Raw genomic sequence first — 27,619 nt, forward strand, 5'->3', positions numbered from 1 at the left:
TAAATAAATTAATCTTTGTTTACTTGCTATATCATTTGTGAACGTGAATATCGTTCCCCAAGCAATTCAGTAAGTGCATATCACCCAATGAGGCTTGCTATAAATCAGTTTGTGATAATTATTTACCGGTTTATACTCAACAATAAAACCAAACATTGAAGAATTTTTGTTTTTCATTTTTTTTTTATTTTCTCATGTTATAAAATCAAAAAAAAACCTTTTATGTTCAGTTGTAAATATAGATTAACAAATAATTATCAAAAATATTTACATATGATTACGTTATCTGATAGGCTTTTCCAAACCAGCAATTATCTGAAATTTTTTGTTTGCTTCAGTTTCAATGGTCCTGAAGACGGAAGTACTGAACCAGTCTGAGTGAATTGGAATTTGAATTTCAGTGTTTATCAGGAATATCTTTTTTTTAGTTGTTTTTTATCAATTTTGTTCACTTGAGGTACACAAAATCGTGTCGTGAAAACGTAATTGATTTTCAAGTTATGAAAATAGAAACGTACGTTGAAAAGGTTTTATGGATGTATGTGCGTGTCTGCGTGCGTGCGTTCGTGCGTACGTGCGTGTACCTGTGCGTGCTTATAAACAGTCCAAAATGGTAACACACATGGGCGACTTCTTCAAAAGACCGTTAGTGATATCAGTTGAATGTAAGGACACTCCCATTCCAGAAGCTTCCCTTTTAGTGCGCCACTGCACCGAGACACTAATCATCGGCCGATTCTTAAAGTTTATAGCTGAAAGAGCAGGTGCTCAAGCTCACGACCCCTGGTTTTGTAGTCTTTTGTCGGCCCGTCCTAATGTAAAAGCTTCACCGTTTATGACGTGATGAAGATGTAAATTATCGCCTTGGGCGCAATTTTATAATGTGATCTACCTGTCACACTGTTGAATAGATTAAATGTTTTGTTCAACACTGCTGCATCGACATACGAGTTTAAACATATTATATTTTTACGTTTTTATGTTATTAACTATCTTAAATGACGTCATTAATGAATACAGCGATAGAAAACTTGCATATTTGATTTTGATAGAAAACACATTGTCTGGGGATATGCAACTGTAAGTGGAAGGCGGTACCTTAAAAGGTAAGGTTAACTGTTATATATATAATGTATCGTTTGTTATTTTTGGCGAATACAGAGGTCGGTGAACCAGGGTGAAAAAAGACCTGCAGGTTAAAGTCGTTTCTAACATTTCTTAAAGTATCTTTAAGTATAAAGAAACTTTTCTCGGTTTATTTACATGCAGTTACATATTTTTGTGGTCGAAATCAGTACTGTTTTGAAAGATGAGATTTTTTTCAGGGTTGTATCAGGGGTCTTGCAGGGTGTGGATATTAAGGAACGACTGTCCGATTTTTGTTCAGGGTTGTATCAGGGGTCTTGCAGGGTGTGGATATTAAGGAACGACTGTCCGATTTTTGTTCAGGGTTGTATCAGGGGTCTAAGGGAGTGGGGAGGGGTGACCAATCAATGATACTGCCATCTGTAATGTGTATAAGGATACGAGCTTTGGATACAGTTTAAATGTATTGAGAATTTAACATAGTTTATGTATATTTTTTGGAAGCCTTGGGTCTACGAGTAAGGGTCGAAATACCGATGCCAGAATGTAGCCGTAACGTGTACTAGACGTATCAAATTAAGCGTTAATATGTACCGACCGATTGTATACCACTTGTTTGTCGTTAAGATATTTCCTTGTCTATCCATCACTATGTAATTAATGTATTTTATTCTCAAACTTTTTGTATTTTGTATTGTGGTTAAATAGGCCGTGTTCATAACCATACCTTGTATGGAAGTTGAATTTTAACTTAATACAACAAACAACAAGTCTAAGGTGTAGGGTGTAATATAAAACCTGTGTGATTAAATATTGCATGGTATAGCTATATAACATTTATTTTGTTTACAAATCTCAAATTTCTTTATATTTCATGGTTTAATATGATAAAAGTTGTATCGCCGATTTAAGAATACATTTGAGGAAGTTGTTCTTGTAATCTATTCTAGATAAAGGAGAAAATAAATTCAAGGTGATATCGGTACATTTTATCTTCGTTGGATACCATGTATGTAGTATTTATATATACCTAGGTGCTGAATTTGATGTTAATGAATAAATGTGGAGACTGTCATATTTGTTCGTTCTCATTTAAGTTTAACGCATATCTGCATAACACATTTACTAATATATTGTCAAGTATTGACGCGGTGCTCATGAATATTCAGTATGTTTCCCGTAAATTTATCAATTATCGGTGTCCGAACCGTTGTGGGTTGTGGGTTCGAGTCTTATCTTTAGCCAAAATATATATATTTTCTAATTTTATCGGCGAGACAATTTCAACTATTCTTGTGATTTTCTATTGTTTTTAATATTGAAAGAAATTCACTGGTATTTAACATTCTTCTTTGTATACATGTCAGTAAACCGTTGAAGAAAATGTCGACTAAAAAAGATACAACAATTGAACTATATCAAGCCAGCTTTTACAAGTACAGTCGAATACCGTTACCTCGATATTCAAGGGACTGTAAAAATTGCATCGACGTATCCGAAGTTCGACGTAACGATATCGACTATTAGGGACTACTTTGTACTTGTGTTGGACGTCTATATTAATTCATTATATCTAATGCTTTTTTCCAGAGGGCTTGAAAAGGGAAAGAAATAATATTAAACGTAAATATGATTTTCATTTTATTGACAAATAAAACATGTTAATTAAATACATACATATAACTTTTTAATTTTTGAAAATATACATTTAAACATTAGCATTTTGATTCCTTCCCTAAACAAGTCTGAATGCAGCGGTAAAGTTCCTAGTTGAGTAGTCATTTTGACTGTGCTTCGACAACGAAAATTTGCCAGTTAAATACGCATATTGTTACTCAATCCTAAATGGTAGATTTTTACTCCGTCAAACAGAAAATATTTCATCCAAATTAGTTTTTATATTGGAAAACAGCTTTCCTGCTCGCATGGTGTTTTATAAGACTAATTATTGGGAATTAAATGCAAAACTTCCTGACATTTAAATTGGATTAAAGATTAAATAACAAACAAAACAAACACACAAACTAACTTGAATATAATTAATATATCGCCGGACAACAATAGGTTGATTTTCATACCTTACAAATAACATGGATATTTTTTTTTTTTTTTTTTTTTTTTTTTTTTTTTGTTTTGGGTTTAACGCCGTTTTTCAACAGTATTTCAGTCATGTAACGGCGGGCAGTTAACCTAACCAGTGTTCCTGGATTCTGTACCAGTACAAACCTGTTCTCCACAAGTAACTGCCAACTTCTCCACATGAATTATCAGAGGTGGAGGACTAATGATTTCAGACACAATGTCGTTTATCAAATAGTCACGGAGAACATACGCCTCGCCCGAGGATCGAACTCGCGACCCCGCGATCCGTAGACCAACGCTCGTACCTACTGAGCTAAGCGGGCGGGCAACATGGATATTTTTTGACAAACTGTGATATCGACGAAACCAGGTGTAAAAACAGTACAGGTAAGTTGACGAGACTGAAAAATCTCACCGAGCTAAACGAAATATCGAGCTAATCATATCGAGGTAATGATAAATAATTACATTAAGATAAATAGGGAAAAATCGGGACCGACTCAAACACATCGTGCTAACCGGAGTATCGAGCTAACCGATATCGAGGTAACGATATTCAACTGTATTTTCAGGAAAATCCAGGACTGGAGAAATCTTCGTTCATTCAACGGACAATTCAAGCAGCTAGTGTCAGTTGACGAAAAAAGACATCTTAAAACAATTAAATAGTAAAATATATTACATGAAATAAATCATTGGTAAAAGTAATTTTACATTGAATTTAAAAACATGGTCCGAACTTAATAAGAACACTCATTATAGCGCGCGGTAGTCTACGCAGGCGTATTATCGGTTCATTTAGTGTTTACTTTCAATTAGGGTCCGTCTGTCCTAATGTATAATGTATAGTCTCTAATAGTTCTATATAGAACAGTTATGTACTATTATATGTATGTTTGTAAATGTATATTGTTATTGTTTGTATGTGATAGAGACTCTAATAAACAAATAAACAAACACTATAGGATATTTCAGTAAATATATACATATTATTGCGTAAAATAACGAAAACGCGAAAATTAACGTGTGCCGTGCCAGGTCAATACTTACGGACAATAATACACTGGTTTGACAACACTAAATGCGGCTGTTGTACATTATGGTGCATCCATGTGTGAAGTTTTGAAGTCATGACCAGGTTACATCCATTGAAGATCAGTGCATAAAGGTTAATATTAATTAGAGATAACAGGTTATAACACACTAAATAGTTGTTGTTCTTTATTCTATATAAAATTGACCTATTTCCAGTGGTCGCAGCACACATCAGGACCCATTTTAAATGTCTGTAAACTACATTTTCTTGAAGAATATTGTAAGTGCCAAATAAAAATCAAAAGAAAAGTGGGGGTCATGTTTGATGCAAGAAAAATAATTTCAGTTAAACACACAAACTGCAAAATCAGCTAAAAAATGAGACCCCAAACTATACTGGTGGTGTATGATCTAAGTTTCCATGAAAAATTTTGTCATGGTGTTATTTCATGATCAAAATGCTATCTTCATGTCAAGCATAAATCTGTCATGTGATTTTACCAAAAAAATTGCAAAGAAAATAAGGAAAATAGCTCTACACAGCGAAAAAACTGAGGACTATTTGTATCCGCCATTATTTTTTTTCGCGCCATTTTTCTATTTAGTGTCTGTATGCCTATAAGAAAAACTTTTTTCTCTGACACTGTGCCAGTTTCATTTGAAATGTAAAAGAAACCTAAAAGCATGAAAAAATACAAGGTTTTAGCTTGATATCAACAGTTTCTAAGGTTTTATGGCATTTTCAGTACCACAAGACAGAGCGTCAGATTTTGTCAAAATTAGCTGTCGCGACATAATTTTGAAGCAGTTACCCTAAATGCAGCCTTGTTTTGCCCTGTTTTGACATTTTCTACTCTGATCTGCATACAAATTACACATTTAAACTGTTAATCATGTTCACTTTTACCTCTGATGGTCAGACATTAGCAATCAGTTGGCTATAAATATGCAGTTTTTGAAAAAAGTACACACAAAACAGTGAAAAGGTGATATTTTTGGGTTTTATCCTCATTTTCAACAAATTTGCAATAAATTTGTCATTTTCTATCAAATTCTAATCAAACTAGCCCATTTCCACCATCATCTGGCCAGATTTCAATGTTTACCAATGTCATCTAACAGGGAGCTGGTCGTGGACTTTAAGTAGGGACAACGTAATTTTTTCGTGTTGCAACTCTTTTACAAGGTTAGCTTTGTGTAAAAGCTAGTCAGCGGCCCGTTATTTGTTCCTTCTCTTGAGAAGGAACACTTATAGGCCTAACTATGGTAAAGGAACCAGCGTGGGAGCCATCTGGTCTAGTCGCGTAATGGCGGACATTAATTTTTCACTTGGCATGGCAACAGAGGTCTAAATTAAAGCTGGTTTCTGATTAAATTTCATTGTGGATGTATTTTTGACATTTTGGTAGGATAAATGGGAGAGCAGGTTGTATTTGGTGAAGTGAAGCTCAATTTTAGTATGAGTAGTACTTCCAGGTCACAGCAGTGTGATTTTGATGTGATTTTACAGTAAGCAAATCTCTCTTAGAAGATACATGGCCCCTACTTTTCTCTTCATTTTATATCAGTTTTATCATAACTGTTTAAAATGAGGTAAGGATTTGTTCTCTGAAATGGGTCTAGATATGTTTGTTAGCTCTTTAAAAAGTTTTATATAGAATATATAGGGAAAACTATTTACCTGTTTGTGACCTATAAGAAAATGTGGGCAAAAATTGAGATTTGTCCAGATATTGATATAAATGGATTAGTTTGGTCAGAGTTTGGTAAAAATGAGCATTTCATTGAAATTTTGCTATAAAAATTGATAAAAAAAATCAAAAAAGAAAAAAAAAATCACATTTTCACTGTTTCAAAATGAGGTAAGGATTTGTTCTCTGAAATGGGTCTAGATATGTTTGGTAGCTCTTTAAAATGTCAGTTTTATATAGAATATATAGTAAAAACTATTTACCTGTTTGTGACCTATAATTATGGTCAACATTTCACACTTGACTGAGCAGGTGATGGATACAAGGATACTGTCTAAGGCATCCGAATACCAGTAGGGCGCCGCCATCTTGGACTCATGCATACCTACTCATTACAAATAGCCTCTATGCCAATGTGTGTTCGCACGTCTTTATGTAAATCTATTGTGGAATGGATGTTATTAACAGCAGGCTGACAAGGAACAATAATTCGTACAGAGTACTAACCCGTGCCTTGAATATTTGATTCTGTAGAGTAGAGATTATTATAATGAATATGCATGATCTAAAAATAGACTCCTGCCACATAATCCAATCTGATCACCTCGGCCTTTATGATACGCAATAGCGTATTTACCGGAGAAGAATACGGAAATGCCGGATGTTGTACGATTGCCATATAATCATGTTATGAAATAAATGATCTAAAAATAGACTCCTGCCAGATAATCATGGTTTTATAGCTTCAGGTATATATAGGCTGAACACCACTAAATCCAGCTGTTCTTTATTTCATATAAAATCCACTCACTTCATAACGGTTTTTCGACATTTTCTAGCATATCAGATTTTCAGAGACTTATATTCCCATAAAGAACTAGATCGCTACTTTAGAAAAACAAAAAGAAAAGGGGGTGTTAACTTTTATATAAGAAAACTACAGTTCGTTAAATACAACCCGCTGAATTTACTACTTTTCGCTTCTTTCAATTTCTCTTTTCGTGACATTAAACTCTTACGCCGCCATTTTTATCTAGCATGCGATAGGAACATGCCGATTTCATTAGAATGCAAAGTGATACATACTGAAACGCGGTAGGGTAAAAGTAAGCACGTTCCTGCCGAGAAAATGCACTAGGAAAGGAAAAAAGATTAGTACTATTTATATTTGGACTACTTGTGACTAGACCTGCGGAGGCTTACATTCTATTTGGTAGTGATCAGCCTAAATATCTGTGCAATTTGCAAATGCTGCAAATGCTTCTTTTCATTTTTAAACCTGGCCATTTTCTCGCGTATCGTAAATGAATATGTAAATTATTTTTGTATATATAATATGCAGGTGCTCGCTTGTGTTAATCACGTGACGAAAACATACTGGGGAGTGCTAGTTTCGAAGATTTTGATATTGTATATAAAGTAAACTAACATATAGTAGTCGCAACTTGACCGCGATGGTTGACCTTAGGCTGATTATTCATATAGATCATTTCATTGTAGAAAATAAGGGGTGCTAAGGGAAGCCGTGTATTGTTCAAAGTATGGAATTAGTTTGTGTACAGTGCACAATCAAAGTATATATACATAAATTTGATCAGCTAAAACTTTCCAGTACAATAATTTATATTTATATTAATTTATATTTCCATTTTCTCGTGCACCTCGTGTTTTTCACACCACGGCAGTAAATCTATATCACTATAAATGTACGTAAAATTTGAATTTATGAATGCAAAAAGATGAAGCGTACACACCTTTTCAATAATAAGTTGTGCCTCATTATGTATTATAATACAAAGGTCAACCATCGGGGTCAAGTTGCGTCTACTATACTTTCATCACTGTTGTATTAAACATCTGTAATATGATGCTAAAAAAAAACGAATCATTGTATATGCGCTAGAAAGAACCTTTAGGTCGGCTAAATCTTGTTATGCTACTGTTCAGCATACATCAGACTGAACGATCTGTCAAGCATACCACCGACCAGATACGCAAAATTAAAAAAGAAACAACTTTCATTTAGAAAGAGTCTCTTTGTGTTTGCTTATTGCAACAGCTGGTTCTCAGCCTAGCACTATCCGCTTAATGCTGAGCGCCAAGCGAGGAAGCTACTAGTACCATTTTTACGGCCGCGTCATACCAAAGACGTAAAAATGGTACTAGTAGCTTCCTCGTTTGGCGCTCAGCATTAAGAGGATAGTGCTAGGACTGATCAGCCCGGTGTCAGTATAATGTGACTGGGTGTTGTATCATGCCACGTGTCTACGGCGTGATATTCCAGTGAGGCAGCTTTATAAAGTTGGGCAATGTGCTCACTGCTACAAGTAGACACCGTCGTTTATATGACTGAAATATTGTTGAAAAAGACGTTAAACACACACACACACGCGCGCACACGTACACACGCACACACACACACAGAGCTTGTCTATGCATTTGCAATTGCTCGTACAGAAAACAAGGTAAAAAACGCCTCCATGGGATTCGAAAACTTCGGTCTTTTTCCTTGTTTTTAAACAGAAATCTTATCGAGACTGGTCGGAAAAACTATACATACATTACTTTATGCCGTTGCGCTGCATGTGATGTTATTAAAACATCCTTTGAAAAGCGAGTGTAGCACTAGTCATATGCTAGAATACAGATACCGGTATATGCTGCGAATACATTTAATGATGATAAATATCTTTTTTTTTTTTTGAAATCTGCAAAGTTTCAATCAATGTAAAATGGAATAATGTTAAGTCTTAAGTCAAAGCCAGTATTTCTGAATTTTGATGAATATGAACAAACTGGTCTGGCTTTCTGTTCCGTCTCCGTATAACTATATTCCATTCCCTCTTTCAGAGCTGAACTTTGTAAAGGAAAATGGACAATCCAGGAAGAAATATCGATGTAGAATCTGAAAAGGCTCGCGAAGCGGAAGTAGGATATGGCGCTACCGGAAATGGTTATAAGTCATCTGCTGATTCAAAACTAGCGATGGCGGAAACCTACAAGATGACTAAGTTCCAAGTTCTCAAAAATCTGGTTGTCGTCAGTATTGCATTCTTGTTTTTATTTACGGCGTTCCAGTCTTTGTCTAATTTGCAAAGTAGTCTGAACAGAGAAGAGGGTATCGGCACCGTCGGACTGTCGGTAATATACGGTGCGCTTGTAATTTCTTGTATGTTTTTACCACCGTTTATTATCGATATTATCGGATGCAAGTGGACAGTTGCATTTTCCATGTTATGTTACATTCTATACATGGCGGCAAATTTCTACGCAACCTGGTGGACAATTATTCCAAGTGCGATAATTCTTGGCATCGGCGCAGCACCGCTGTGGTCTGCGAAATGCACGTATCTGACGCAGACGGGAACATGGTATTCCAAAATGACCGGAAGAACAGAGGATGACATCATCAATCGATTCTTCGGAGTTTTCTTCATGATCTTTCAAACAAGTAGGTTAAAAATGCTGTAAATACGCATTAAGCTACTACAATTGAAACGCCATAAAACCAAACCCGCAGGATGGCTGCTTCTTTTCTGTAAGATACATCACAAAAGAAACACTATAATACAAAACTTGAGTATTACTTAGTTATCTAGTAAGAAAAACATTAATTCAATAGGGAGAACATATGCGATGCCATTAAGGAGATCCTGATCTAGAGTCATGGGCGATAGCGGTGTAAACATCAAATTGTACAATGTCTGTCAGACGATCTGCAGTTAAGAATTTCTCAACTCAAATGTCTGTGCTTTTTAAGGAAAAGCTGGCGTTTCATATACAAGAAAAAATTCGGAAATACTTCTAGGATTATGTCTAATATATTGTTGAATAAGGCTGTGTGACTTGGTAATTTCTTAAGCATGGGTAACGTTGCATATGTGTTACCTTCATTCACCGGTCTTTATCCTCATAAATTACTAATAATAAAGGTCACATTAATACTGTTATGTTTAACTCTACTCTGAATTTAAGCTACACTCGCGCTCTGAATCTATTCCTTTTTAAACGCATTTCTAAAGATATTGGATTTATTCGCATATGATAATGGTTACTTTGATGCGATTTTTAAGTCATTTTGATGAATATTTTTATAACATATCAAAGTTGTAACAATTCAATTTTATGGTTATTAAGGTCAAATATGGGGCAATCTAATTTCATCCATGGTGTTTAGTGAGCGTGGCGATAATGCGACGACTGAGGTCACAGAAGAAGCCCTCCAAAAGTGTGGCGCCAACAACTGCCCAGCAGACGACATTGGTAATAATACAAATCTCAAAAAACCGGAACTTAAACAGGTAGGTGGAGGAGGTCCTCAAATATTTAAAGATTCGAATTAAGGCAGGATTCTAGAAAACTGAGCTAAACAAAATAAATATATATGTATTTGTTCTTTGTAACTGTTTGTAGAACAAACTCGTTAACGAATCTAGTAATATGTGCTGAGTGAAACACTATGTTTGTACAACAACCCTGCAAACGAGTGAAATGAAATGAACCTTTCTGAAAGTCTGAAAACATGTTTGCATATCTGAGAGAAATATTATCCAAAATGCTGGCCGATGTAATTGTTGCGACGACTTAATTACAAACGGATGAAACAGGTAGCCTACAAAGATAGCATTTATATACTCGTATTCGAACGCAAACCAAAAGCATGTAATTAAAAATATTGTTTCAGGTATACACTGTCTGTGGGATTTATATTGCCAGTGCCTTTGTGGCGTTCCTTATTGTGGCCTTATTTCTGGACAAGATAAATCTAGACAAACATGACAACAGGACAGGCAAACGGAAATTGTCGTTCCATCTCCTGCTAGAAACCTTCAAGCACATGTGGCGCAACCCCTACCAGAAACTGCTGATACCGTTAACAATTTACAGTGGTATAGAACAGGCGTTTATAGCTGGGGATTTTACCAGGGTCAGTTTTTCATTTTTTCAAGTTTTTGTTTTCTATAATGTCAGATAACTTTTGCAGCGTGGCCAACACACGTTACTTTTGGATACCGTTCACACGGAGAAAACGTCTCGATTCAATTAACATTTCCCCTATATTTTCCTTATTATTTGACATAGTTTCTTAAAATAAAGTGCGTCGAAGACAGCAAAGTGAGTGTTTTCCGCTGCACAAAGCGCCTGTCGTCAGTTTTCAGTACTTTTTTCAAACACTTCGCCCGACTGGATTTCGTTGACTTATTGTTACTTTCCAAGTTGGGTAGAGTGTTTGAGAAAAGTAATGGGAACTGATTGCAGACGTTTTGTGCGGAGGAAAACACTCATTTTGCTGTCTTTGAGACTCTTTATCCTACGAAAACCCGTCAAGTAATAAGGAAAATATAAGCAAAATGTCACCTGAAGCGAGACATTTTCTGCGTGTGTACGGTATCCAGAAGGCACGTGGGTCGGCCACCCTGTTTTACCTAACTAAATTTCACATCCAGATGCTCTAATGAATTTGTTTAACTGAAATCGACTTTAATCGTACAAAGTTTGCAGTATTTTTTCTTGGTTGCTTTCTACGCTTCCGAAGGTGCCTCCGTGGCCGAGTGGTTAAGGTTTCTGACCTCAAATCACTTGCCCCTCACCGATATGTGTTCGAGCCTCACTTGATGTGTAGAATTCTTCTTTTGAGGAAAGCTTATGGAAGGTCGACGGTTCTATCCAGATGCCCACCCGTGATGAAATAATGCCCAGAGGGACACCTGGGGTCTTCCCCCACATGAAAAGCTGGAAAGTCGCCATATGACGTATAACTGTGTCGATGTGACTTTCAACCCAACAAAAACCAAACGAAAATTTTACAGATTTTATCCACACAAGTTTTAAAAATATTTCATTTATATAATGATGCTTGTGAATCCGTAACGCTGCGTATGTAGCTGACAAATTCCCATCAAAATTAATTAGACATAAGGTGCATATTCAGTTTTTTTTAGTAAGTGGCTGTCGGGGGAAAACCTGAACCCGTTATTTCGGAGGGGATGAATATGACTCGGTATAAGAATTTTGATGTTAAATCAGTTTTAGGGGATAACTATAATTACTTTAAAAGCATTTTCAGGGCGGAAGAGGCCTTTTAAACTGCTCCTAACATAAAAGAAAAAATAACCCTAGTTCTGTCAAATCCTAACACAGAACATTTTTCTCGTCCGAGGATCAAACCGCGGCGTCTCGAATGATTTCGAATTGACATTGAAATTAGTACTATAGGTAAAACTATGGAACACGGTATATCCTGTGTTAATCTGAGTGATTCATCTTGAATGGATAGTTTTTTCCTGCCATCCGAAACATAGAAAATCATGCAAACCGCAAAAAGCAAGCTGTCATGATTATTGTCATCACATGAACTCATCCACTGAGAGTAAATTCATTCCATCTTTTGTTCTAAAAAAATGTCAGCTTTCCAGAAATTTCATAACATTACTTGAAAATGTTCACACCTAATATGAAACATCTAAACACGGGAATATTCGGTGTGTTGTCTTTTGTTCGTTAAATGGGATGTGGTTTTGATTATACTTAAACTACTATGTGGCAATTAACTCATTTATTATATGCTTTATTATGGTGCTATTTCCTGCTTGATACTTTTTTTTTGTTTTTCCGTTTTATTGAAAATCAGTTTCGCTATAGCACGCTAGTTTCTCAGTTTACTGCTCGGTTAATCGAATTCTTTCATGGCACTCCTAGATGACGTCATCTATCAGTTACTGATCACTGAACAGTCATAAACGATTAATAAGTCTACTATATTTACGGACTATTTTTAGCTAATCGAAAAGCGTTATGCTTTAAGTTCCTTAACTCAATCGACATCAACATGATTTTGATAAACTCATGCAAAATATCATCATCCTTGTCGTCGGCGTCGGCGTCATCACAGCCTTCGTTATCCACATGTTCTTACACGTCATTAACATCATCATAAATGCTGTGGAACATATTGGTCACCTCGACTTGCCTCTCATCGATTTGTTTATTCTATTTTTAACGTTAACTTAAACATATGAAGTTCATTTTTCAATGGATCAGAATGCCATGTTAGGGGCATGCGTGGCCGAGTGGTTAAGGTCGCTGACTTCCAATCACTTGCCCCTCACAGATGTGGGTTCGTGCCGCACTCGGGGCACTGAATTCTTCATGTGAGGAGGCCATCCAGCAGGCTAACGGAAGGTCTGTGGTTTTACCCAGGTATCCGCCAGTGATGAAATAATGCACGGAGGGGCACCTTGGGTCTTCCTGCACAATCAAAGTTGGAAAGTCGCCATATATAACCTATAATTGTGTCGGTGCGACGTTAAACCCAATACAAGCGAAAGGTAAAGCAGAATGCCTTGTTACATCGGTGTTAGTGTTGTCCTCGATGCTGAATATTTTGTGTCTGATCTCGAAAACGAGAGTCTGTACGGAATCCTCGAACAATTAAGTGTTACGACACGACGCGTGTCTGCACGACACGATACGTTTTATGTACCGTCGTTCATCTTTTTTCAAGTAACGAATTACCATACAAAATTACAATAACCTATACGAAATTAAATAGGACGATGATAAAGATTGGTTTAGTGATAATGATTATTATTATTACTATTTTCTTTATGTCTCCTTCTTCGTCAAGCTGTGACTCAAGCTTGGCATTAAGTAGATTATTATTATTATTATTATCATAAGAATCATTGCCATAATTATCATTATCATTTATTTCTTGTTTTTCGGCGAACGCCGTCTAAGAACGAATTCGTGACCTGGACTAATCCATGCCACGTGACTTAAGTTTGCAAATCAGATTTTTTAATAACGCATTATTACGGAATCCTGTTCGTGCCACTTTAATTCTCGCCTCGCCAACACGCGACAATGCAATAATTTTCGCATTGTCGCCTTGTCCCAAAACATATATACATGCAAGATTTAACAATCCTCGCGGGTTTTTTGAGTCGATAATTATCGTCTTAATTTTCGCATGTCTTTCTTAATTCTCGCATCGGGAAATCGAAATTCCACTTAAATAATGATACATTGTCGCACTGTCGCTTGGGATAAAATTTCTGGACAATTGATCTGGGTATTATGTATCAATACACCGAAACAAGTTTCTAAAAATATTCCCTGCCCTTTTTAATGGTGTAACAGAAATCCATGGTGCTGTGGTAAGAAATAACCTCTAGCACCGGGCGACAATGCGACAATGCAAGGTTTTGCAAATTTTCGCAACTATATATCATTATTTAAGCGGAATTTAAATTTCCAGATGCGAGAATTAAGAAAGACATGCGAAAATTAAGACCATAATTATCGCCCTAAAAACCTCGCGAGGATTGTTAAAACCCGCATGTATATATGTTTTCGGTCAAGGCGACAATGCGATAATTACCGCGTTGTCGCGTGTTGGTGAGGCGAGAATTTAAGTGGCACGAACAGGATTCCGTACATTATAGATAATTTATCAAAATGAAAGATTTATGCAACTAGACGAGAGTGTCTGGGTCTTTTTTCTCACTCTGCTGATTGTGCAACGTTGACAAAGCGTTTATCCTTAATGACGCTAGCTACATTTTGCTCAGTATATTTAGCAAGAATATTGATATATCTAAAAATGATTAGTAAGTTTAATAAATACAATAAAAACCTGTTCAAATACCAACAGACGGTCTGCGTATCACATGAATAAGGGTGTGATTAGCCTTCTTGGTAGAGAATTGTATTCCAGACCACTGCTGTACTTATTCGTCGTAGAAAAAACAAAACAAAATTGCACCCCTACGAAACCTTTGTGAAAAATTAAGAGAACCATTTAAATTGTTAAGTGTCGTGTTTATTTTCGCTATTTGCAAAATGTTAAATAGATGACAGAATAACACAAATGATATGAAACCCTCATAAACTTCTTGTCTTATTACAATTCGCCGACCATATTTTTAAAAGATATTTCTTGAATGTTATTCAAGCATACCCAACGTATAAGGGAACATTACGCTAGCTGGGGGAGAGTTATACCGCCCCACAAAGCCGCAGTTTGTAAAAAAGACCTTGGTTCATTCAGGTATAGCCTTGTAGTCCAGTCTGGCAATTTCTAACCTTATTGGCAAATTTTAGAAACTCAGTGAGTGCCAATTGACACTAATTAGCGCAAATTTAGTGAGATCTTTACCGCATAGATTTAAGGTAAGATCAAAGACTTTCCTGGCTAGTTAAAGTATACCACATCCTCTGCACTGAGTTGACTTCATACCGTCTGTAAAACGACAGAGACATGCTATCCGCAGCAGTGACTTTCCATTGATATTGCAAATCGGCATGTTAAAATCCACTTAAGAAATACGAGGTACGGCTAGTCTACTTCTCGCAGAAAGAATTGACGTAAGTCGCACGACTGTTGGACAAAACCACAGTACGTTGAACTGAAATTAAACGTCAGCATAATTATAGGAACTCATTGTCGGCTTTATGTAATAATCAGTTTAATGAGCAAATGTAAGTGTCATTCTTTAGGCCGGTTAGTAATAAAAGTGATTTACGTCGCAAAAACGTCAAAATGTTCATAATGAAATGTTACTTTTAAAAATACATTATTACTTAAAAAAATAACATGTTTTTTAACATTACGAAGACATTAAAGCAATCAATCTAGACGTTATTCGTCATCATTACCTAACGTTGACGTTTTTTGTCTATCTATGTTACATCAATTTAAACATGCACGCAAACGCACACAAATAATTATAGCAATCTAAATATACATGTCAATAATTATTATGAGCGTTGTCAACCTCATTTAATGGACTTTCGGTAAAGAATATTATTTTTTATTTTTCAGTTATTATAAAAACAATGATATGAACATGTTCAGAAGTTTTTATTTTAGATTAACTAACCCACATTGACAAATATATAAGCTTATGTAGTAGTCGGTAAATACATAGAAGTTTCGAAGATAAAGCCCGAAATGCTATGTGGATATATTGTAGTTTGAAATTTTGCATATCGAGGGCTCAGAGCGAAACTAGTCTGTCTGCTTCTGTTTCTATATACACTTAGACTAGTTTCACTCTGAGCCCTCGATATGCTGTTCTAAAGGTACCGATTGTTGCCAGTATATTGAAGAAGTATACTAATAAAATGTGGTAACAAATTGCTGTAGATTTTGGTAAAAAATTAAACAAGCCAGAACAGGTAAATTTAACACATGAATCTAAATATGCAGATTCCAGAGGGGGAGGGGGTATACCTATATTTTCAAATTAAGTATGCTAGGGGTCCGTTAGCATTTTAAGAGTGTGAAAATAATGGCACTTTAACAGGTCAGATTTGCTGGACTATGTTGAATACTGCTGTGAATTCATAGAAGAAGTACATTCCCTTAGCTGATAGTAGTTTGATACTGTACTTAATGATTAAGTACACTTGTTAACTTTTCCATACAAAGTTGTCCCCCTTAGAATGTTTACCCCACCAACATTTCATCTGCAATACAATACTGTTATTACATACATTTCTATACTGAAATATAAAAAGTTGGTCCCACATATTTGTTCACTATCCCCTTCCCTCTTCTGTAAGTTCAATACATTAAGTTGGTATTATGAATTGTAATTGAGATCAGGTTTTTTTTTTTGCTTTGTTTCTTGGGCTATAATAACCATGGTATTTTTGACTGCTGTTCAAAATCTGTGGTATTTTAGTCATGTTAGTGGTGTTGAAAATCCTGGGTATTTTTGAAGACCGTATTATACGTCTCGTAGATCTCGGTAGGTTGAAGAGAACCTCCAGCCAAACTCCAAACTCTAGGTATTCGGAACGTGAACAGGGTTTGTGATAGCAGTGATTATAAAAGGTAGTTGACAATTAAATAAATGTATGTATTTTATGAATATGGAAACCGTAGGGTAAAATGGGACAGCGAGGGAAAATAATATTTTTGCACATGTCTACTTGATACCAGGAAGGTGCAAAATGTACGCTTTGCCTGTTACCAGTATAAAAATCGTTAACAGGTTCATATCAGCATGTTGTTACAAACTCATTCACCGAAACATGTCCACACACACAAAACTGGTCAATGTGTAATGGTATGTAAATTAAAAAAAAAAAGAATGACAGCTATTATCCACTTTCAAAGACAGCTCATGTTGGGCATTATCCATGGTCATGTTCGGCTATTATCCATTTTTCACACAAGTATCAATATAAATGGTTTTGGCATAAAAACGGCAAACGTAAACCACTTACTCTAAACTATGTCAGATAGTGAAATGGTAGAGCCGTATATACAATGAATAACAAGCGTAAGAAACAACTCTAAATATTTTTATGAATTTTCAGACTAAACTTACATGGATTTTGTAAACTATTTAACATATTGTGTATTGTATTCACAAAAATACAGTAAAGTAGTTTGAGTTCCATGGAAACAAATCACCATTTGTTCTTTTAGCAACATCTGGCGGTTAAAATCTCTTATCAAGCCGCAGCAACTTACCGAAAAACCTGAAATTTTCAGAAGCGTTCATCTGCCATTTTGTAGCATTTTGGAATTATCACAGCATTTCGTATTATCCGGATAACAAGGGTGCGTTCCACTAATAAAATTTTGTTTTCTTCAAGGCAGTGCCCCATTTATCTTTTGCGGCATAGCATTTGTCTGTTTATTGATTTTCGATTCAAAACACAAAATGCTATCTCATATCTCGGTTCTACACAGATTTTCAAGCGACGACCAACACAATACGTCTGCCAAACATACGGCGGTATGTTTAGGACATGCATTTTTATAAGTCTAAGATATCTCGTGCGCACGACATCTTACCTTGTGCGCGCGACATTTTAGCATTTGGAAATTAGCATGGCACACCAGCCTTCCATGGGCTCATTACAAATCTACATCATATGACTTGCTATGGGGACTAGCAATACAAAGAAAGTACAATTTTAACATATCAATTCAGTATTCCATAATCTCCATTATATATCAGTTTCACTCAGTTTTACTGTTTGCAGATCAACCTTTATTTTATTTTTTAAATTTTTTTTTACTGTTTTAGCTCACTGACTTGCTTACTACATAAATTTTCTACATATATGTAGTTCGTTATACGTCATTTACAGCACGAGAGTCTTCTTACACCCCGGTGTGTAAGATGGATTTTTCCAGCACCGGTAAAGATACCAGAAATCCCCGTCTGGTATGCAAGAAATGATTATCTTATAAACTGTTTGCAGATCAACCTTTATTACATGTTTATCTTTTATACTGTTTGCAGATCGACCTTTATTACATGGTTATCTTTTACACTGTTTTGCAGATCAACCTTCATCTATTCTGTTTGCTGATCGACCTTTATTGCATGTTATCTTTTATACCGTTTGCAGATCAACCTTTCTTGCACGTTTATCTTTTATAATCTTTGCAGATCAAGCTTTATTACACGTTTATCTTTTATACATTTTGCAGATCAAGCTTTATTGCATGGTTATCTTTTATACTGTTTGCAGATCAACCTTTCTTGCAAGTTTATCTTTTACACTGTTTTGCAGATCAACCTTTATCTATTCTGCTTGCAGATCGACCTTTATTGCATGTTATCTTTTATACCGTTTGCAGATCAACCTTTCTTGCACGTTTATCTTTTATACTGTTTGCAGATCAAGCTTTATTACATGGTTATCTTTTATACTGTTTTTAGTTCACTGACTTACTTACATGATTAACTTTTGTACTGTTTGTAGATCAACCTTTATTACACGTTTATCTTTTATACTGTTTGCTGAACAACCTTTATAACATGATTATCTTTTATACTGTTTGCAGATCGACATTAACTGCATGGTTATCTTTTATACTGTTTGCAGATCAACGTTTATTACACGGTTATCTTTTATACTGTTTTTAGCTCACTGACTTGCTTACATTATTATCTTTTAGACTGTTTGCAGATCAGCCTTTATTACATGTTTCTCTTTTATACTGTTTGCAGATCGAAATTTATTACATGGTCATTTTTGTACTGTTTGATGATCAACCTTTATTACCTGTTTTATCTTTTATACTGTTTACAGATCGCCCTTTATTACATGGTTATCTTTTATACTGTTTACAGATCGACCTTTATTACATGTTTATTTTTTATACTGTTTGCAGATCAACCTTTCTTGCACGTTTATCTTTTACACTCTTTTGCAGATCAACCTTTATCTATTCTGTTTGCAGATCGACCTTTATTGCATGTTATCTTTTATACCGTTTGCAGATCAACCTTTGTTGCACGTTTATCTTTTATACTCTTTGCAGATCAAGTCTTATTACATGGTTATCTTTTATACTGTTTTTATCTCACTGACTTACTTACACATTTATCTTTTAAACTGTTTACAGATCGACCTTTATTACATGGTTATCTTTTAACTGTTTTGCAGATCAACCTTTATCTATTCTGTTTGCAGTTCGACCTTTATTGCATGTTATCTTTTATCCTGTTTGCAGATCAACCTTTATTTCATGGTTATCTTTTATACTGTTTTTAGCTCACTGACTTGCTTACATGATTAACTTCTATACTGTTTGCAGATAAACCTTTATTACATGTTTATCTTTTATACTGTTTGCTGATCAACCTTTATTACATGATTATCTTTTATACTGTTTGCAGATCGACCTTTATTGCATGGTTATCTTTTATACTGTTTGCAAATCAACCTATATTGCATGTTTATCTTTTATACTGTTTTGAGTTCATTCACTTGTTAACATGATTAACTTTTATACTGTTTACAGATCAACCTTTATTACATGTTTATCTTTTATACTGTTTGCTGATCAACTTTTATTACATGATTATCTTTTATACTGTTTGCAGATAGACCTTTATTGCATGGTTATCTTTTATACTGTTTGCAGATCAACCTTTATCACACGGTTATCTTTTATACTATTTGCAGATCAACCTTTATTACATGTTTATTTTTTTTATACTGTTTTCTGATCAACCTTTATTACATTGTTATCTTTTGTACTGTTTGTAGATCACTTTGCCTACACGGTTATTTTTATACTGTTTGTAGATCTACCTTGCTTACACGGTAATTTTTATACTTTTTGTAGATCTACCTTGCTTACACGGTTATTTTTATACTCTTTGTAGATCTACCTTGCTTACCCGGTTACACTGTGTGTTCCTTTACAGTGGCTTTCGTTTAAACAAGTCTGCCATCAGTTTTCAGTAGTTTTCTCGAACACCTCGCCCAACTGCGAAAGCTCGTACGTTACCTACACAGTTATTCCACGAAAAACACTTGGGCGAATTGTTTGAGAAAATTACTGGATAAGCACCCATTTTTACTGTTTCGACGTACTTTACTTCATGAAAATACGTCAAGTAATAAAGAAAATATAGGCTGAACGTTTCCAGAATTGAGACGTTTTCTCCGTGTGTACATTATCTAAAAATCACGTGGGTTGGTCACCCTGTTAATCATCATGTTATATACAAGGAGTCTTCAGAACTTAAATTTTTCAACGGTTTGCTCACGTGATTCATTTTTACGTGACATCTCACAATTGTTTTTCGTTATTTTTTTCAGTCGTACATCAGTTGTTCTATCGGTATTTGGAATGTAGGCTTTGTAATGATATGCTATGGTGTGGTTGATGCCGCTTGCTCATTCACGTTTGGCAGGCTCGTACAATACGTCGGACATATTCCATTCTTTATTTTAGGTAAGTTACTGTATACTTTCGACATGTACGCTCTTTACCCTATGTAAGCTCAGTTTTACTATTAAGTTCAAAGGAACTTGTCCTGACTTGAATTTTCTTTCCTTAACTAGTGTTGCAGGTTGGATTGATTTACAACAAACTTGACACGTTAGATGCTAGTGATAAACAAGTGAAGAAATATTTTTAAATGCTATGCTCGTTCACATATGAAGAGACTGCTTGCAAGTGGTAGCATTTTTTTTAATTTAGTACAGTTTTAGATTCCAAATGTTAAAAGATCTTTTATCTCCGCTTAGATGTTAGATGAACTGGACAGATGACGTCGCGTTTGTACTCTTGCGATAAATCGAGCCACGGTAGTGTAAGAAGGACCGCAAAACTCCTTTTTTTTAAAAGAAATGAATGCTTAATTTTTATTTCGTTTCAGCATTTGCCGTTCATTTAGCATGTCAGATAACTATGCTGCATTGGATTCCGGACCCAGACAAGACGTTTGTGTTCTATATTCTAGCTGCATTGTGGGGTATTGGTGACGCTGTGATCCAAACACAAATAAACGGTATGTTGCTCTGGAATGTTGATGTTTCAGCCTTTTTTGCTGAAAATTCCATTCTTAAATTATCAAACATCGAGTTATAGTCTTGATTCTTCAATGTACTATGTACAAATATCCGACTTATATCTAATTTCTTTCTGTATTTGGTTCATGGGAGATTACTCCTAAAGCTGTTCAACATTTGTATAATTACATCCCTTCTCCTTCATCCCTTCTCCTTCTCAAAAGCTACTAGAAATACGGAATTTTGTTGAGATAGTGAAGTAAAAAAGGTAGAAAATAAGAAAAATATTTAAAAGTTAAGAACAACTCGATTATCTGGTCGGAAGCAAGGCTAGTTCATTTCACTGGGTAAATGCTTCCCGATTTTTCACCAGTAATAACGAAAAAGAAAGGCATTGTAGAGACAGCGGTAAAACTCCCCCTCAGTGTTTTTGAATCGTTTTGGAACCGAAGTTTGGCCCAACAATCTCCTCTCCAAGATGTATTTTGACCAAAAATTGTCTGTTGTGAACAACATACTAAAATTTTATTACTACATGCATTTACTAAATGCAAACAGTACTATTTATTACATAAGATAATGTGTTTTAGGTAATCTTCTTCTGGAGTGTTATATTTATATAAAATACATATAAGTTCAATTTCCATGGAAAAACAGCAGTAGACTTCTGAGTTCTTTTCAGTATTTTTAATTTTTCACTGCAAGCGCTTTCAATTGTACATATCTTTAGGCAGTTACATTTTGAAATAATACAATGACGTGTCATAACAAAAAATACGGGAAACGTGAAAAATTAAAATTATTGAAGTCTACTGCTGGTTTTCCTTGGAAATTGAACTTTTATATATTTTATACTTGCACAAGGATTTTACTGACTTTTCTTCATATATAAAATACTATTTTTATTACGACGCGATTATCCATTCCTCCCTGTTTTAGTCGTAACGGCCTGATTATCCCCTCCTGTTACCGTTTTCCCCTCAAAAATGAAGAAGAAAAAACACAACCCCTGGCCGTGAATTGAAAACGCAACCTCCAGGCTCAGAAGTCTGGTGCTTCTGTTCCTACACCACTGTTCATCTTTGAGTTAGTACTTAATTTGGTTACAAGTATCGTACCAATTTTATTAAGGAATAGGTGCGATATTACATATTTGAGAAGCCCCCTTTAAAATTGTTTCTAAGCTCATAAAGTTGCAAGGAACTACTGGCAAAGACTTTTGAAAATTGCCCAAATGATAGCAAATCAATATAAATAGATGGCATTCATGTGTTTTTTCATAATTATGAATGTAGTAATTAGCCCGATTTGTTCTACCTTTGCGACCAGTGCAGATCATGATCAACCTGCACATCCATGCAGTCTGATCATGATCTGTACTGTTCGCTATTCAGTAAGTATCTTTTTGGTAAGCACCCCTTTTAACAGTTAATTGTACTGTCCAAATTCAAAAATGGACAAGTTCATTATAAAAATTTAGCAGAGTAAGTGTTAGACACAAAGACGTATGAATATAAAACTATTGTCAGTCATCTCCCAAACTTTGATTATTTCAGCTTTGTACGGGTTCTTGTTCAGCGACAATCCGGAAGCGGCATTTGCTAACTACAGACTATGGGAGAGCATCGGTTTCATATTTGCTTTCGGTTACAGCAGCTTTATCTGTACGGATATCAAGCTATACATCTGCATCGCCGTGCTTTCTGTTGGCATGGTATTGTATGCTTGTACAGAAATTCTCCACAGGAAGAAAAATTGCCAATCAGTGGACATCACCAGATAAGGAGTCCCTTCGGGAAGAATTTCAAACCCCGTGATAAAATCTGAAAGATCCTATCTCAAAAAATGATAATGTATATAAGCTAATAAACACTACTTTTAGATATTTTCTGATTCAAACTACAAGGGCCTACTATATTTTCCTTCATGTGAAAAAGTCTGTTTAATATGCAAGTAGACAGTTGAAGTAGGCACAGGCAGATGAAGGGGAATATTTTAGTAACGTTCGTAAACTTAACAGCATATTCTTACGGGACCAAATGAGCCACGCCATGAGAAAACCAACACTTGCATTTACGACCAGCATGGATCCAGACCAGCCTGCGCATACGCGCAGTCTGGTCAGGATCCATGTTGTTTGCTTTCAAAGCTTATTGCAATAAGAGAAACCGTTAGCGAACAGCATGGATCCTGACCAGACTGCGCGGATGCGCAGGCTGGTCTGGATCCATGTTTCTCGCAAATGCACTATGTTGGTTTTCTCATGGCGCGGCTCAAATGAACTAATTACTACGACTAGGTTGAAACGAGACACAAGATAGTTTAGCAGTTGTTAAGGGATTAGCTATTATATTTTTAGAATTTTATTTAGTTTTATGAAAATGTTTTTTTTTTGTATTTTCATTAATTTTCGGATGGATGAAATTTTCTGATCGATGCAAAAACCATACTGGAGTAATGATATTTAAAACTACAAAAAATCTGGTGCCATCTTACATATCTGATATTTTAACATTTTCCAGCAATGAAATTTATGGCCTTAGATCAGTTGTACATAATGATATTTTAATACCTAAATGTCGCACGAATTATATGAAAAGATCATTTGGCTATAATATTGCTAAAGTATGGAATATCATTCCACAAAATATTCGTTGTGTGGATTAACTTACTTATTTCAAAAGCAAATACAAAAAAATACTTATTAGCATCTAAATAAGCTACAGCATTTTTTCTTCTGCAATTGCTATTTATTTAGTTTCTTTTTAATGGGTGAATGCATATCTGAGTGATTTTACTTTTTATGATTGTATACATATTTTTTTCTAATTAAATGGAGTGTTTGTCAAGAGTGAATGCTGTGTTTAAATGTTCATCATTCTAATTCTGTCTTATATTATAATTAGATAATCAGTTTTAATCTGTTTTTGTTGTTGAACTGTTTTTATCAATATTACAGAAGGCCACATTGAAACTTAAGATATTTAATATGTTCTAACACTGTTATATATCTATATGTGTTACCTTCTTTAAATAAAGCTATTATTATTATTATTTAAGTTACAATTTTAAGATTTACATATTTAAACATCTGTAATACATTTACCCCTTTTATCATAGCGATAAAAATCCATTTCCCGATGATGAAAAAACAAAACAATCAAACACATTGCAGGTGTCACATAGCAAAGCTAGTATGATGAAAGAGAAAACAACAACAACAAACAAAATGTATGTTACCATCTACGAAAAGTGTAAATTAGTTAAGAGCAGTGTTCTTTGTTTTTAAAATTCAAGCCGATGCTAAGTAAAAACACCCTACATATATTTGTAAATTGCAAGTTGTTTCCTAAACACAGTTTGAATCTTCTTTATGCATTTTAACTGAATTTCATTTATGAGTTTTCAAACAAAAAATGAGTTTCAAACAAAAAATTCATATTGAAATGAAAAGAAGAGCAGCGCGGTTTTCTTCGTTTTCCGTCTGCAGCAGACGACACAATTTTATCTTCTGGTTCTTCTAGCGACAAGGTTGAAACGAGACACAGGATAGTTTAACAGTTGTTAAGGGACTAGCTATTATATTTTTAGAATTGTATTTAGTTTTATGAAAATGTTTGTTTTTTGTATTTTCATTAATTTTACATATTTTGAGCTCACATGAACTTTGTTCAAGGTGAGCTATTACTAGTAGTATAGAAGGATAGTCCGGCGTCCGGCATCAATATTACACTGAAAATGGTCTGTATCATCCTAAGATAGACCTCTGTCAAGTTTTTTTCCATGGTAAAACTTGGCCTCTTAAAGGTTGCCAGAGCTCAAAATAGGAAAACATTGAAACGACTTCTCATGAACTGTATGTTGGATGTCTGAAGCATCATTATAAAGTCTTCTACCGGGAACACTCTCTCCATACTGGCGGCCACTGGGGCTTAAAACAGAAAGCTGTAAACAACTTCTTCTCATGAACCGCTCGTTGGATTTTCATCATACTTGGTCTGAAACATCGTGATAAAGTCTTCTCCCACATTTTTTCAAGTGGGGACACTCTGTCTTTTTGATGGTGACTGGAGCAAAAAAATAGAAAACTTTGAACAACTTCTTCTCATGACACGCTTGATGTATTATCATCACACTTGGTCTGTAACACCACTTGGCCACAGGAGCTATAAGTAGGAAAAACTTTAAACAACCATTTGATGGATCATCACATGGTGTCTAGCATCCTTCCATTGTCTTCTCATAAAATTGCTGATATGGTTCTGCTTGGTCCCTATAATGGACTACCAAAGCTTAAAATTGAAACAAAATTACCTTTTGTATGAACAACCTGATAGATATTCAGCATTTTTGGTATGTAGCATCATTGTTAAATCCTCTCTCAAGCATATTCAAATTATTCTGGTTGCTTTGCTGCCAAAGCAAAAAAAAAATAAAAAATAAAATTGAATAACTGTTAACGAAGTGCTGAATGGATATTCACCAAACTTGTCTGAAGGCTGCGGTCTTCCTCAGGTGAGCGACTTAGGCTTATCTCTGACTCTTGTAATTGTTTATTTAACGTTTTCAGATGACATATAGTATACGTGATGTAGTACATATCTTATTTGTAAATTTATATTTACCTTACCCGCTACAAGTACTTTTGTAACTGCGTTAATGGGCGCATAATAAAATTTATTTTACATTTACGTGTTGCTTTAGTATAAACCTTTTCTATTATGTCTGTGTAGTAGGGTAGAGTATAAAGGTGCACTTATACTTCCTTGCTATTGAGCAAGCTTTTATAGCGACGTAGTAGAGTGTCCTCCTTAAGTGTGAGAGGTTCCTGGTTCGATTCCCAGTCAGGGCTGAAGTATTTTCATTCTGTTACATTTGGCGCCCAACGTAAATAACTCACGAGTAGATATGAATGTACACCTTGGAACCTCCCACAGAGGTTCAAACTCCTGGAATTCGAGGACGAATTCTAAAATGGAGGGGGTAGAGTATAAGGGTGCACATATACTTCCTAGCGACGTAGTAGACTGTCCGTCTTAGGTGTGAGAGGTTCCAGATTCGATTTCCGGTCAGGGCTGAAGTATTTTCAGTCTGTTACATCTGAGCCGGATTTTAGAGGGGACCTTGGATCATAGCTTGAAATTGACGTTGAAATGTTTTTCGTAAAAAGATCTGCTTGCTTTTCTCTAAGTTATACGGAGGGAGCTTAAAGTTACTTCCTTGAACAAATATAGTCGAATTACCTTTAAAAGCCTTGTATCTCTACAAACATTATAACATAATTAAAAAATTAAAATAAGGATTTTTTAAGTTTTCATGAAGGAGCTCGAGTGGTCATGTTTTCGCTTCGAAGTGACTCTTAGCCCAAGGGAGATAAATCTCATAAGCATAGCTATTCATTAGTCTACAATGAGTGTCCGTTCGTCCGACCCAGGTGTTGCCACTAGGTTCAACGGATAGGCATGTTTATAGTGTGGATTTTCTATGAATTATCATCTTGAAATTAAAACGTAATGCTAAACTGCAGTGAAACTGCTCAAAGCTGAATTGTTTTCCTTTCAAATAATGTCCACCTTGCAACAGTTTGATTACATGAGCGTGAGAGACTGTAGTCTGGCTACCAAGTAGATAATCTTTTAAATTTATTTCAATCATTTCTCTTGGCTCTAAATATGAGAAGAAAAGGAAAATAAATATACAAAATTTAAATAGCCTCAGGAGTTATATCATGTGAACAAAACACAGATTCAGAATGAAAATCGAATACTTAAATACACTGACGAGCTAAGTTTAATATACGTTACAGAATCTAAATGGACCTTCATAGAATGGTGTTGTACCAGAAACATTATTTTGAATTTCGGAAACGAATTTAAAGCTGCTTTAGGGCCACGTGTCCCCCATAGATGCATTTAGTAACTGCACAAGGAACAGAAATTATTTGGTCACTGTGCACTGGACGGTTGACGTTCTATCCTCAAATCAATGATTATGGGTCATTAACCAGTCATAAGTAACCTCCGCATCAAATGTGATCTTAGACCAAAGCATTCTCTAGTTATTTGGAAAAGAAAAACAACAATAACGTTCTACTGTTCTGGGTCACTTTGACCTTGACCTTTAACATACTGATGTCAAAATCAATAGAGGTCATCCGTTGGTCATGATCAAACTCCCTATTAAGTTTCGTGATCCTACTCAAGTTTTCGTCAGGGAACGGTTTAACTGTTCCGGGTCACTGTGACCTTGACCTTTGACCTACTGATCTCAAAATAATAGGGGTCATCTGCTGGTCATGACTAATCTCCCAATCAACATTCATGATCCTAGGCCCGAGCGTTCTTGAGTTATCATCCGGAAACCGATTGGTCTATGGACCGACCGACCGACCGACCGACATCAGCAAAACAATATATCCCTCCTTCGAAAGGGGCATAATAAAG

The 27,619-nt window shown here is 35.3% G+C and overlaps 1 protein-coding gene across 5 annotated transcripts; it reads left to right on the forward strand.

Annotated features, from left to right (window-relative positions):
* The first annotated feature begins 378 nt into the window (after positions 1–378).
* LOC123549367 (protein unc-93 homolog A-like) lies at positions 379–25,863 on the forward strand. 5 transcript variants are annotated; one of them, XM_053545453.1, is made up of 7 exons: positions 379–400; positions 8,745–9,345; positions 10,032–10,195; positions 10,579–10,821; positions 20,481–20,616; positions 21,044–21,175; positions 22,733–25,863. In XM_053545453.1, exons 2-7 carry the CDS (start codon positions 8,766–8,768, stop codon positions 22,957–22,959), a joined length of 1,482 nt encoding a protein of 493 aa, XP_053401428.1. In that variant the 5' UTR covers positions 379–400; positions 8,745–8,765; the 3' UTR covers positions 22,960–25,863. The 5 variants fall into 5 exon arrangements, with proteins under 5 accessions (XP_053401428.1, XP_053401423.1, XP_053401425.1 ...); XM_053545448.1 differs by lacking the exon at positions 379–400 and adding an exon at positions 852–1,106; XM_053545450.1 differs by lacking the exon at positions 379–400 and adding an exon at positions 1,791–1,906.
* The last annotated feature ends 1,756 nt before the right edge of the window (positions 25,864–27,619 follow it).

The sequence above is a fragment of the Mercenaria mercenaria genome, chromosome 6, assembly GCF_021730395.1.
Source record: "Mercenaria mercenaria strain notata chromosome 6, MADL_Memer_1, whole genome shotgun sequence".
In the NCBI taxonomy this organism is placed as follows: Eukaryota; Metazoa; Mollusca; class Bivalvia; order Venerida; family Veneridae; genus Mercenaria; species Mercenaria mercenaria.